Source organism: Chiloscyllium punctatum, chromosome 16 (genome assembly GCF_047496795.1).
Source record: "Chiloscyllium punctatum isolate Juve2018m chromosome 16, sChiPun1.3, whole genome shotgun sequence".
Lineage (NCBI taxonomy): Eukaryota > Metazoa > Chordata > Chondrichthyes > Orectolobiformes > Hemiscylliidae > Chiloscyllium > Chiloscyllium punctatum.
This window is the reverse complement of record NC_092754.1, coordinates 3,223,224-3,236,665: the sequence shown is the minus strand read 5'-3', so window position 1 is coordinate 3,236,665 and position 13,442 is coordinate 3,223,224. Positions and strand designations below refer to the sequence as shown.

Sequence of the window (13,442 nt, the reverse complement as noted above, 5' to 3'; positions counted from 1 at the left end):
AAAAACAACATCCTGGGGATGCTGGTGATCTGAAATTGATGGAGAAACTCAGCAAGTCTGGCAACATCTGTGAAGACCAAAACAGAGTTAACATTTTGAGTTGTTGTAACTCTTCTTCAGAATTGAAAAACTCAAAATAGCAACACCGTTTGTCTGCCCGCTGACGCTGCCAGACTTGCTGAGTTTCTCCAGCTTTTTGCTTTTCCTTCTCTCTTCACAAGTCTGAAGACCAAATGGACCTAGGCAAATGTTGAGCCAAAACACGGAGGATTTTCAAGAAAAATAGGACGTTGAGGTTTATAGAGGCTTATAAAATCATGAGGGGCATAGATAAGGTGAAAAGCAAAAGTCTTTTGCCTAGGGTTGGGAAGTTCAAAACTAAAGGGCATAATTTTAAGGTGGGAGGCAAAAGATTTAAGAGGGACCTGAGGGACAACCTTTTCTGGTTCATATATGTAATGAACTGCCAGAGGAAGTGGTAAATGCAGATACAGTTATAACATTTAAAAGACATTTGGACAGGTACATGAATAGGAAAGGTTTAGAGGGATAAAGGCCAAATATGGAAAAAATGGGAGTTTAGTTTGAGAACATGGTTGGCATGGACGAGTTGGACCTGAGTGTTTGCTTCTGTGCTGTATGACTATGAGCCTATTCTATGGGAAAAGAAATGGCTCAGAATGTGAAATTACAAACATGCAAATTGCATATTAAATATCGATTGGTTATATTACAGCTGCAATGAGAAATTTCAGAATGAATTCTGAATAATTTTGAGCAAAACAGTTAGTGTTTTAATAAATAATATTTAGGTAACTTCATGAAGTTGTATTGGAATCTCTACTTTTGTTCACAGTGCTGGTGAAATTACTCTGTAACCTTCAGTACATTCCTGAATGTTGTGGTTTTCTCTATCACTCTACTAAAGGAGGGTGGGGTTTAGGCAATTTCAAAGCAGTCAACCTTTGCCATTCTGTTTAAATTATTACTGTCTCTCAGCAATACGGCTCATCAAGGATGAACTGGAGGTAAAACAAACAGAAAAAGAGAAAATGTAGCAGGTACCACCCACTCAAATGTTAACACTATTTGCAAAAGATCTTGAGCATAGACTTTCAAACCATCAGGTTATTGTTCACTTGTCAGGGCGTAACTGCAATGTCTAGAGGGCTGGTCAAACAAAACACATTGATGACACCATCACTTGCAACTCTTCAAGCCCAGCCTTCAAATATGAAATTCAATCCAGAAATAAAGAATATTTATTTACTGAGAACAAACCAATTAGCTCCCTCATTATGTGGTCACGGTGACTCAGAGAGAAAGACATCAAGAAACTTCAATGGACCATATGGCCTGATATGTGCTGGAAGATTCAAGCTTGCAAGATCCCCTTCATTCACTGAATTCCTACAGTTTGGAAACAGGTCATGTGGCCCATCGAGACCACACCAACCCTCCAAAGAGCATCCCACCCCCTACCTTTCCCATGACTGATCCACCTAGCCTGTACATCCCTCAACACTATGGGCAATTTGCCATGGCCAATCCACCTTAACCAGCACAGCTTTGGACAGTGGGAGGAAACTGAAGCACCCGGAGGAAACCCATACAGACACAAGGAGAATGTGCAAACTCCACACAGACAGTCACCCAAGGGACTCTACTACATCTTTGAGACTTTCAACCATTCCCTGTCCTCTGCAGTCTGTGGGGAGGTAGACTTTAGTGTACTTCTTTTGAATGACAAGGGAGTCTTTGGTGACATTACATTGCAGACCCCAGACAAAAACTACAGCCCTCACAGATTTAAACAGATATACCAGGAACTGGAAATTTAAACAAATTCACTTAAAATAATCCATTACTTTCTAATAATTTTTAGACGTTCAAATAATCGTCCTAAGAATGTTACAAATGTTGAATGGTGAGTTCCTAAATTGCACTCCAATTATACTAATGTTTGGTGAGGTACCAGCCAAAACTACGTTAAATCCTGGCATTAAGGCCCCCAGGTGAAGGGGGGCTGGGACAGGTTTCCTCCGCCTCCCTCCCCCGGTCTCACGGCCTGTTAAGTTACCTGTACACCTTCCCACTGCCGACCAGGGCCGGGGATGAAGACAGACTCCTGGACTTGGCTCTCCCTCGGAGCTGGGATTCCCCAGAGAACTCCTCACAGCAGGAACAGCAACAGCCCAGCTCTTGCTCCGTATCCAGGGGATCTGGCCCGAAAGACATTTCCTGGGTGCAGTCCATCGTTGGCTTTTTTCAGGAACTCATTTGAAAGAAAAGTCCACAATGATATTGCCTGTTAATAAGAAAGATAGAGAATGGGGGAATATATATTTTGAAATAAAAGACGGAACATACACACACGTACATATAACTCCAAAGTACCCAGTCTAAACCCAATGTAAGTAATAGTTGTCACTGACATTGTTGGATACATTTGGTGACCAATAGAGATGCGGGAACTCCCAAGTTGTTACTTACTGAAACTTACACGGTTACAATGTATCTATTCCATTGGCAGCTGTGCGCTTGCGCCAGTTGCTCCGCCCGATCGACGCCGACTCCTTGAAAGCGGCGCCGCCTACTCCGGGCCGGCGCATCTGTTCGTTCAAGCGGAGCCCGAGCGCTGCCGTCCCGTTAGGCCGGTACCGAGCAGGCTGGCTCCGCACCACCTTCCCCACATGCGCACTGTCACTCTACCGTAATACCGCCCATACAGGCGCAGCTCATTTCTCGGACTGAATTCACAGGAGAAAGCCCCAGCAGCATCTGAAAGCTGAGTCAACGTTTCGACTCTTCTTCCGAACAACCCCTTCCTCCGCAGCTTTCACCCACCCTCCTGAAAAATGAACAAGGTGCTTTCCTTCCCCGGCCCCCAACCTATTCCCCAGTTTCCAATGCAGCATTTAGAACAGGGTTAATGTAGGGTCAGTTAGCTCAGTTGGTTGGTTTGTGTTGCAGAGTGATAGCAATAGCATGGGTTTAATTTCTCCACTATGAAGGGATTACCATGTTAGACTATTCCCTGATGTGGAGCTGCCAGTGTTGGGACCGGGTTGGACAAAATCAGCGGTCCCACTGCACCAGGTTAGAGGCCAAGAGGTTTATTTGAAATTACAAGCTTTCACTGTGAAGCGCCTTCAGTCAGGCGAAACCCCATCATTTCACCAGATGAAGCAGCAGCGCCCTGGAAACTTGTGATTTCAAATAAACCTGTTAGACTATAACCTGATGGTGTGTGACTTTGGACTTTTCCAAGATGTAGTGACCCTCAGGTTAGCTGTGTCTGTGTTTTTCTGGGATCCAGGAGACCTAGGCTCAAATCCCATTTGCTTCAGAAGTATGCAGGCTGATCAGAAAATAGCTAAATCACCACTATTTGTCTCTCACTAATGAGGGAGCAGGATTATGTACCTTTAATCTACAGCCCCACTCTATTTTAAAATATTAATTACTTATTCACCATCTCCTATCTCCTAATCTCTCAGTTTGAAAGTTCTCACCCTCCTATTCATTGACCTCATTCCTGTCTCATGTCTGCCCTGACCCTCCTTCAACTCCACAATCATTTAGTCACAGGATTTTTACTGAATTGAAAAGACCCCTCAGTCCATCGTGTCTGCATTGTTATCAAGCTTCTATCTTCCAATATTCACCACCACCTTCTCAACAGCAACTAGGGACAGGCAATTTATCCTGGCCCAACCACTGACACCCATGTTCCACAAGTGAATTAAAAATATCCTATTTTCCCATAACCGATCATTCAGCTTTTTGTATTCTTCTAACTCCGGCCTGTGGGATACTTCACTTTGCCCTGAAAGTGAAAGCGATGGCTCTATCTCTCTAGGTCCAAAACTTTGCAATCTTAAATAAAGCAAAGATGGTGAAGTTCTGAAACATAAACAGAAAATGCTAGAGAAACTTGGCAGGTCTGACAGCATCTGTGGAGAGAAAGAGAGTCACTGGACCAAAGCATTAACTCTCTTTCTCTCTCTCTCTCTCTCCACAGATCCAGCCAGAACGGCTGGGTTTCCTCTGGTTTTGCTCTGGAATCTTGCCTGCTCTTAGCTGCTGCTTGAAAATGATCTCTTTGACCAAGCTCTAGTCCCGTGTCATTTAAGTGAAGGTTTTTGGTTGAATCCTCTGAAACTTGAGTTATTTTGCAATGTAAGGATTGTGAAGTTGGACCTTTTCACTGGGCAGTTGATATTGATGCTGGGCAATTTCTGATCAAAACTATGAGGCTAATTTCTTCCCAGTCAGAATTCTGCATTAATCCAAACTTGTCTCTCCACACATGTTTATCAAGCTGTTCTATGTTTTTAATATTCTGGTTTTTGGGTCAGACCCAACAGCGACTGTGTTGTAAAAAAGTTGAATCAGTGCAGTGAAGGTTGTAAGCATTCTCACACAGAGCAGATTATAGTTATTTTAATCAACTTTTATGTCACACTTCTCAAGCTTGAGGGACTTGAAGCCCTGGCTCAGAGGCAGGGACACAACAATTGAGCCTTCAGAGCCCTGTCCAAACTGACTTATATTCTACCTTCACCAAGCTGCATCAATTGTAAATATTAAGTGGGCCTTCACACGTTAATAGTTCACTAACAATACCACATCGTGACTTCAAGAGGAAGAAGGAAGCTTACTTAAGATTGAGGAGGCAAGGATCAGTCAGAGCTCTAGAGGGTTCCAAGGTAGCCAGGAAGGAACGGAAGAATGGACTTAGGAGAGCTAGAAGGGGGCATGAGAAAGCTTTAGCGGGTAGGATTAAGGAAAATCTTAAGGCGTTCTACACTAATGTGGGGAACTTGAGGATGGCCAGAGTGAGGGTGGGGCTGATCAGGGATAGTGGAGGGAACTTGCACCTGGAGTCGGAGGAGGGTAGGGGAGGTCCTTAATGAATGCTTTGCTTCAGTAATCACTACTGCGAGGGACCTTGACGTTTGTAAGGACAGCGTGAAACAGACTGATGTGCTGGGACAGGTTGATGTTAAGAAGGAGGATGTGCTGAAAATTTTGAAAAACATAAGGATAGATATCCCCCCTGGGCCAGGTGGGGTATAGCCCAGGTTACTACAGGAAGCAAGGGAAGAGATTACTGCATCTTTGGCAATGATCTTTTTGCCCTCACTGTCCACTGGAGTGCTGCCAGATGATTGGAGGGTGGCAAATGTTATTCTCTTATTTGAGAAAGGGAATAGGGATAATCCTGGGACTTAAAGACCAGTCAGTCTTATGTTTATGATGGGCAAATTATTGGAGACGATTCTGAGAAACAGGACTTATGATTACTTGAAAGCTACAGTTTGATTAGAGATAGTCAATGTGGCTTTGTGAGGGGCAGGTCATGCCTCACAAACTTTATTGAATTCTTTGAGGATGTGACAAAACATATCGATGAAGGTAGTACAGTAGATGTGATGTAAATGAATTTTAGCAAGGCATTTGTTAAGGTTCCCCATGGTAGGCTCATTCAGAAAATAAGGAGGCATGGGATACAGGGAAATCTCCCTGTAAAAACAGGGAAATCTGTCTGTCTGGATACAGAATTGGCTGGCCCATAGAATGCAGAGGGTGGTGGTAGATGGAAATTATTCAGCGTGGAGCTTGATGATCAGTGGTGTTCCACATGGATCAGTTCTGGGACCCCTGCTCTTTGTGAGTTTTGTGAATGACTTAGATGAGGAAGTGGGCGGGTGGGTTAGTAAGTTTGCCGATGACATGAAGGTTGGTGGAGTAGTGGATAGTGTGGAGGGCTGCTGTAGGTTGCAACAGGACATTGACAGGATGTAGAACTGGGCTGATAAATGGCATATGGAGTTCAACCCCATATGAAGTGATTGTGAACCCCATATGAAGTGTGAAGTGATTCACTTTGGAAGGTCAAATTTGATGAAGAGTACAGGATTAAAGGTAGGATTCTTGGCAGTGTGGAGGAACAGAAGGATCTAGGAGTCCACATCCATATATTCCTCAGTTGCCATCCAAGTTGATAGGGTTGTTAAGAAGGCATATGATGTGTTGGCTTTCATTAGAGGGGGATTGAGTTTAAGAGCCACGAGGTTATGTTGCAGCTCTATAGAGTCCTAGTTAGACCACACTTGGAATATTGCATTCAGTTCTGGTTGCCTCATTCTAGGAAGGATGTGGAAGCTTTAGAGGGGGTGCAGAGATTTCCCAGGATGCTGCCAGGACTTGAGGGCATGTCTTATGAAGAAAGGTTGAGGAAGCTTGGGCTTTTCTCATTGGAGTGAAGAAGGATGAGAAGTGACTTGATCAAGGTGTACAAGATGATGAGAGGCAGAGATAGAGTGGATAACCAGAGACTTTCTCTCAGGGTAGAAACAGCTATCACAAGGGGATATAATTTTAAGGTGATTGGAGGAAGGTTTAAGGGAGATGTCAGAGATAGGTTCTTTATACAGACAGCGGTGGGTGTGTAGAATGCACTGTCAGCAGTGGTAGTAGAGTCAGATACATTAGGGATATTTAAGAGACTCTTGGATAGGCACATGGATGATAATACAATGAAGGGTATGTAGGTTAGTCTAATCTTAGAGTAGGATAAAAGGCTGGCACAACATTGAGGGCTGAAGGACCTGTACTGTGCTGGACTGTTCTATGTTCTGTGTATGTTCTATGTTCTGTGTCTGTTCTATGTTCTGTGTATGTTCTATGTTCTAAATCCCAGTTCTTTCTTTAAAGCTAGAAGATGACAGTGGGACATTGATGGTCTAGTGATATTACCACTGGGCTGTTAATCCAGTGACCTGTGTAATGTTCTGGTGAATTTGGTACAAATCCTGTCACGGCAGATGGTGGAATTTGAATTCAATAAGAATCTGATGATGACCGTTGTTGGAAAATCCTATCCTCCTTACGTATGCCCTTTTGGGAAAGAAGATACCATCTTTACCTAGTCCACTCTACATGTGACTCCAGACCCACAGCAATATGGTTAACTCTTAGCTATCCCTGGCCAATTAGAGATGGGTAATAAATGATGCCCTCATCCCATGATGAATAAAAAATTAGAATTTGAGGTGATGGTGTCAATTTACAGAGCACAGCTTACCTGTGAATTAGACCATCTACCACACGAGTGGCTATGGAACACCCTCAATAATTCACAATTGATTTTAAAAAATGTATAATCAGATTCATTTGGTCCATGAACTGCTACTTGTGTAACTGGCTCTGGAATTTCCACTGATGTTCTGTTGTTGGGCCGAAGGGCCTGTTTCCACACTGTAAGTAATCTAATCTTGAAATGTTTTGGTTTCTTGAAAGAATCTTTTTGTATTTGAGGATTTTTAAAAAAAAATCAGTTCTAACTGTATCACAGTATCAAGAGGTGTAACGGTTTGCAAGAATTCACCCTCACCTTTGTCACAATCGCATAATCTCCAGAATTGATAAAAAGAGGAGGCCTTTTTATTCAATCCTTTGAGAACCCCAGTCTCTTCCAACTCTGGCCTCTTGCACTTCTCCCACTTCATCTGCCTCACCATTGATGACCATTCCTTCAGCTGTAGAGAGCTTTAAGCTTTAGAATTCCTTTCTTAAATAAAGAAGTAGTGTTGATCAAGATCCTTCCTCATATTTTCCTAACATACTTTCTTTTCCAAATGGGCATCTTATAACAAACGTACAAGGAAACCAGTTCTGAGCTGAACACAGATTCCAAATTAACACACCATGATAGCCTGGAACATCAGAACGTAACAATTAGGAGCAGGGGCCTTGAATGAGCCACCTTTACTCATACAGAGCACTCCTTTCACCCCTGATCTTTCTCCACCTCTTCACGGTGAACACACAGATTCCCCAGGACTTACTGCTTCCCAGTCCCACAAGAACTAGGAGCAGGAGGAGGCCATTCAGCCCCTCGAGTCTGCTCCACCAATTAATACAATCATGGCTGATCTCATCTTAGCTTCAACCCCACTTTCCTGCCTGCTCTGCATAACCCATTACTAATTAAAAATCTGACTCTTTCTTGAATTTACTCAATGTCCCAGCATCCAGCATAATTGGAGGGAGTGAATACCAGAGAGTCATGATCCTTTGGGAGAATTATTTTCTCCTCATCTCAGTTTTAAATCTGCTGCCCCTTATTTTAAAACCATGACCTCTTGTCCTAGATTGCTCCACATGAGGAAACATCCTCTCTACATCGACTTTGTCAATGCCTTTTAGCATCTTATATCCTTCATTTAGATCTCCTCTCATCTGTCAAAAGATGAGGGGCATAGGCCTCAATCTCACTGCATAAGACAAGCTCTTCATTTCTGTAATCAATCCAGTGAACTGTCTCCATCACAACGACATCCATCCTCAGGTTAATGCACTAACATTTGTTTTCTTTTTTATTCATTCACAGAATGAGCTTGTCACTGGCTGGGCCAGCATTTACTGCCCATCCCTAATTGCCCAGAGGGCAGTTAAGAGTCAATCACATTGCTGTGATCTGGAGTCATATGTAAGTCAGGCAAGATAAGGATGACAATTTCTTTCCCTAAAGGACATTAGTGAACCAGATGGGTTTTTCCAACAACAGATTCATGGTCATCATTAGATTCTTAACTCCAGGTTTTAATTGAACTCAAATTTCACCATCTACTGTGATGGGATTTGAACCCTGGTCCCCAGAATATTACCAGGATCTCTAGATTAATAACTCAGCGATAATACCATTAGGCTATCACCTCCCCTCTGGAAGGGAGTACTCCAGGTGGGATTTCACTAATGCCTTGGAGAGTTGTAACAATGCTTCCATACTTTTATACTCTTCTGTTAGCAATAAATACCAAAAATCCATTTGCCTTCCTCATTATTTGCTGTACCTCTATACAATCCTCCAGCCCAGAGATTGGGGGATACACAATCTTTGAGCACAATTGAGATCAATAGATTTTTGAAGGTAAGGGAAATGAAGGGAATCTAGCGATTGAGGATCGGACAGGAAGGTAGAGTGGATGTGGTGGACCTGTCATGATCTTAATTCCTGAGTGGGCCTTCTGTTAAGTTCTAAAACTCTCCCCCTGTTTCTCCTAGTTTAAGATTCTCCTTAAAATCTGTCTTTGTTGTGAAGTGTTTGTTCTGGATTGTAACTTTAAGACCATGAGACATAGGAGCAGATGTAGGCCATTCATCCCATCGAGTCTGCTGTATCATTCAGTGCGATTGTAACTGATCTGATAACTCCACTCTCTTGCCTTTTCCCCAATACACCTGATTCCCTTATTGATTCACAACTGTCTGTCTCAGCTTTGAAGAATTTTAATGGTTCAGCCTTAACAGACCTCTATGGTTAATTCAGTTGGCTGGAAAGCTGGTTTGTGTTGGTAGTAGTATGGGTTCAATTCCTACACCGGCTCAGGATACCATGAAGGGCTCTCCTTCTTAACCCCGCCCCTCACCTGAGGTGTGATGACCCTCAGGTTAAACCACCATCTCTCTGTAATGAGAGAACAGACATAGAGCACTAAATGTCTATTTTACCTTATCGTATTAAGTAACCTAAAATCAAACATCTTTAGAAAATCCAAATACATTACATCCACCACTTCTATTTTGTTTATTCTGCTAGTAACCTCCTCAAAGAATTGTAATAATTTTGTCAGGCATGATTCCCTCTCCATGGAGCAACGCTGACCCTGATTGGTCATGTTATGTGTTTTTAACTGCTCTACTATTACACCTTTATATTAGTCTCTAATATTTTTCCAATAACCAAGCATTAAGCTAACTGGGCCATTGTTGTCTGTTTTCTGTCTTCTTCCTTTTTTAAATAAAGATGTTACTTTGCAGGGTTTCCAATCCTCTGCGACTTATTCAGATTCCAGAAATCATGTCTTGCTGTCAATCTTTCATTAAACTGTTGCATAACATCTTGAAATGTTTCACTTTGTTTCCAATTCTGTTTAAATATAAATAGTCTTTTATACTTGGAGTCTATGATGTCAGTTTAATATTTTTCTTTCTTGAACTGATATGCAAATAAAGCAATGTTCTGAATTGTTAGAAGAATGGGGTCAATCTGTTGTAATATAAATCATTGTGATAGTTTGAACTTTGACATTCTTGCTTCTGACCTAATGAGTGGATGAGAAAAATCTTCAGCAACATGCCCCTGTTTTCAGCAACATTGAAGTTCTGTCCTACCAATCCACAATCATTTAAGAAATAAAATATAGAACTGCAAATGCTGGAAATCTGAAACAAAACCAGAAAATGTTGGAGAAACTCAGCAGAACTAGCAGTATGTGTGGAGAGTGAAACAGATTTAACATAGAGTCTGATGTGACTCTTTTTCAGAACACATTTCATAGATATTGCCCCACTCAGAAAATTGATTTACTTTTAAATGGAACCTAAAACTGAAGCATAACTTTGATGGCTTTTTTTTTGTCCAATTACTATCAAGTGATTGTCTTAATGCAGAATACAACATTTGTCCTTAAACACTAATATTTGGTGTTAGCAAGGACTACCAATTTAGGATTAGAACCCAGGTTGATCCTCGAAATTGGTAGGATTTTATTCTGTAGGAAGGATGGGCTCAGTTGGTCAAATAATCTTTGAGAACCCCTCCTATTTTGTTTTGTTTCTAACTAGCTTGACATGTCCTTAGCTTAATAAAAACCAAAAGAACAGCCGATGTTGTAAATCAGAAACAAAAACAGAAATTGCTGGAAAAGCTCAGCAGGTCTGGCAGCATCTGTGGAGAGAAATCAGAGTTAATGGTTCAGGTTCCGTGACCCTTCCTCAGGACTGATGATAGTTTGGAAAATGTCAGTTTACCGAAGCATTAACTGTGATTTCTCTCCATAGATGCTGCCAAACCTACTGAGCTTTTCCAGCAATTCCTGTTTTTGATTTCCTTAGCTTACTTTGTGCCTTCAACTGCAAATTTAACAAAATATATCACTTCACCGTTCTTTAAACAAAGTGAGATCAGGATTTGATGGACACATTTGTGTCTAGATTCACTCACAAATATTGGTAATTTCAGCAATGTGGTGATGTGATGTCCAATGAAATATATTGTATCATGGAGTCAGCATCTCCAGAAATTTAAAAGGAACAAAAGCAATTAAGCTACTCAGATAAAGAACATTGAAGATTAATGCGAAGCTGTTTGATTCATGAAATTAGGATGGTGTCAGTAATCCCAACACCTGAATAATAGAATGTTGTTGATCATATGAAATTTTTATATTCTGTTAATTAATTGTAATTTTATGAAGGAATTGGTGTGAGAATTGTAAAAATCTAGGGGATTTCTTTCCTCAGGATTAGTTCAGGCATATTGTAGGCCCATTATCATCTTTAATTAATCGAATTTTCTATGCACCTGGGTCTCTCTCTTGGGAGAAGCATTTCATAATTGAACACTAACTGACCTCCCTGAAAGATGTTAGCATTAACAATACTGCCAAAGAGAAATTTAAAGGGAGACACATATTTTGCTCCAGGACTATTTAGAAGACTAACATCCACAGAATGAAACTTTGCAGTGTAATATTAAATTGAGATTTTTTTTCACTGTTGTACTAACATTTATTCCATCCTTTTAATAATAGATGGAATATGGGTACTGCTAGCTAGGCCAACATTTATTGCCGATCTCTAATTCCCGTGGAAAGGTAGGGGTGGGCCGCATTCCTGATCTGCTGGAGTCCCTCCACAGTGCTTTTAGGAAGGCAGTTCCAAATTATGAGCCAGCTGTATATTTCCACATCAGGATGGTGAGTGGATTGGAGAGAGATTTGCAAGGGGTGGTGTTCCCATGTGTCTGCTGCCCTTGTCCTTTGAGATGGAAGTGACTGTGGGTTTGGAAGGTGCTGTCTAAGGAGCCTGGGTGAATTGCTGCTATATATCTTGTGGACGGTATACACTGCGTTCTTCGGTGGTGAAAGGAATGAATGTTGAAGGTGGCTGATTGAATGTTAATCAAGTTGCTGCTTTGTTCTGGATGGTGTCTAGCTTTCTGAGACTTGTTGGAGCTGCACCCATCCAGGCAAATGGGGAGCATTCCATCACACTCCTGACTTGTGCCTGGAAATTATGGATAGGCGTTGGGGAATCAGGAAGTGAGTTACTCGCTGAAGTATTTGTAGCAGCTGACCTGCTCTTGTAGCCAGTGCATTTATGTGGTGAGTCCAGTTGAGTTTCTGGTCAAAGGTAATCCCCAGAATATTGACAGTGGAGGATTCAGTGATGGGGACACCATTAAATGTCAAGGGGCAATAGTTTTTCTCATGTAAGAGATGGTCATAGCCTGGGATTTGTGTGGTGCGAATGTTACTTGCCACTTGTCAGCTCAAGCCTGGATATTGTGTAGATCTGTTGCATTTGAACATGGACTGCTTTAGTATCTGAGGAATCTGAATGATGCTGAACATTGTACATTCATTGGTAAACGTTCCCACTTCTGACCTTATGATGGAGGGAATCTCATTTATGAAGCAGCTGATGATGGTTGAGCCAAGGACAGACCCCTGAGGGACTCCTGCAGAGATGTCCTGGAGCTGAGATGACTGACCTCCACCAATCACAACCATCTTCCTGTGTGTCAGGCCTATCCAAATGAAACTCAGGCTAGTGAAGAGGTTTCTGTCTGATTGTCATTGACTACTCCAATTTTGTAGGACTCCTTGATGCCACTCTTTGTCAAATGTGGTCTTGTTAACAATGATCATCACTCTCATGGAGTTCAGCTCGTTTGTCCATGATTGGCCCAAGATTGTAAGAGATCAGGAGCTGAATGGCCTGTTGGAACTAAGCCTGTTGTCAGTGGGCAGCTCCTTCCTTTGCAGTTGCTGTCTAAGGGCATTGTTCCCAACACCTCCCATCACTTTACTGATGATCAAGTGTAGATTGATGGGGTGGTAATTGGCTGAGTTGGATTTGTCCTGCTTTTTATGTAGAGGAGATGTTGGGCAACTTTTCACTTTGTTGGGTAGATGCCAGTTTGTAACTGTATTGGAACAGCTTGACTAGGAGCACAGCAAGTTCTGGAGCACAGGTCATCATGGTTAGCACTGTTGCCTCACAGCGTCAGAGACCCAGGTTCGATTCCAGCCTCAAGCGACTGTCTGTGTGGAGTTTGTACATTCTCCCTGTGTCTGCATGGGTTTCCTCCAGGTGCTCTGGTTTCATTGCACAGTCGCAAGATGTGCAGATTAGGTGTATTGGCAATGTTAAATTGCCCATTGTGCTCAGGGATATACAGGCTGGGTGGGTTGGCCTTGGGAAATGCAGGACTATTGGGATAGGGTAACAGGGGGTGGGTCTGGATGGGATGCTCTTCAGAGGGTCAGTGCAGACTTGGTGAGTCAAATGGCCTCTTCCTGCATTGTAGGGATTCTATGATTCTACAATTGCTGGAATGTTGTCAGAGCCCTTAGACTTTTCCG

General features: G+C 42.2%; 1 protein-coding gene across 3 annotated transcripts in view; it reads right to left on the bottom strand.

Moving 5' to 3' along the window:
- Nucleotides 1–2,674, bottom strand: part of LOC140486903 (NAD kinase-like) — a 109,295-nt gene extending 106,621 nt beyond the window's left edge. The window contains exons 1-2 of one of the 3 annotated variants that reach the window (XM_072585999.1): nucleotides 2,494–2,674; nucleotides 2,081–2,308 (exon numbers count right to left, since the gene is read on the bottom strand). In XM_072585999.1, coding sequence (XP_072442100.1) covers nucleotides 2,081–2,256 — 176 coding nt within the window. In that variant the 5' untranslated portion in view covers nucleotides 2,257–2,308; nucleotides 2,494–2,674. Of the gene's footprint in view, nucleotides 1–2,080; nucleotides 2,309–2,435 lie in introns of all 3 variants that reach the window. The other 2 variants (XM_072585997.1, XM_072585998.1) reach the window with 2 other exon arrangements.
- Nucleotides 2,675–13,442: the final 10,768 nt, after the last annotated feature.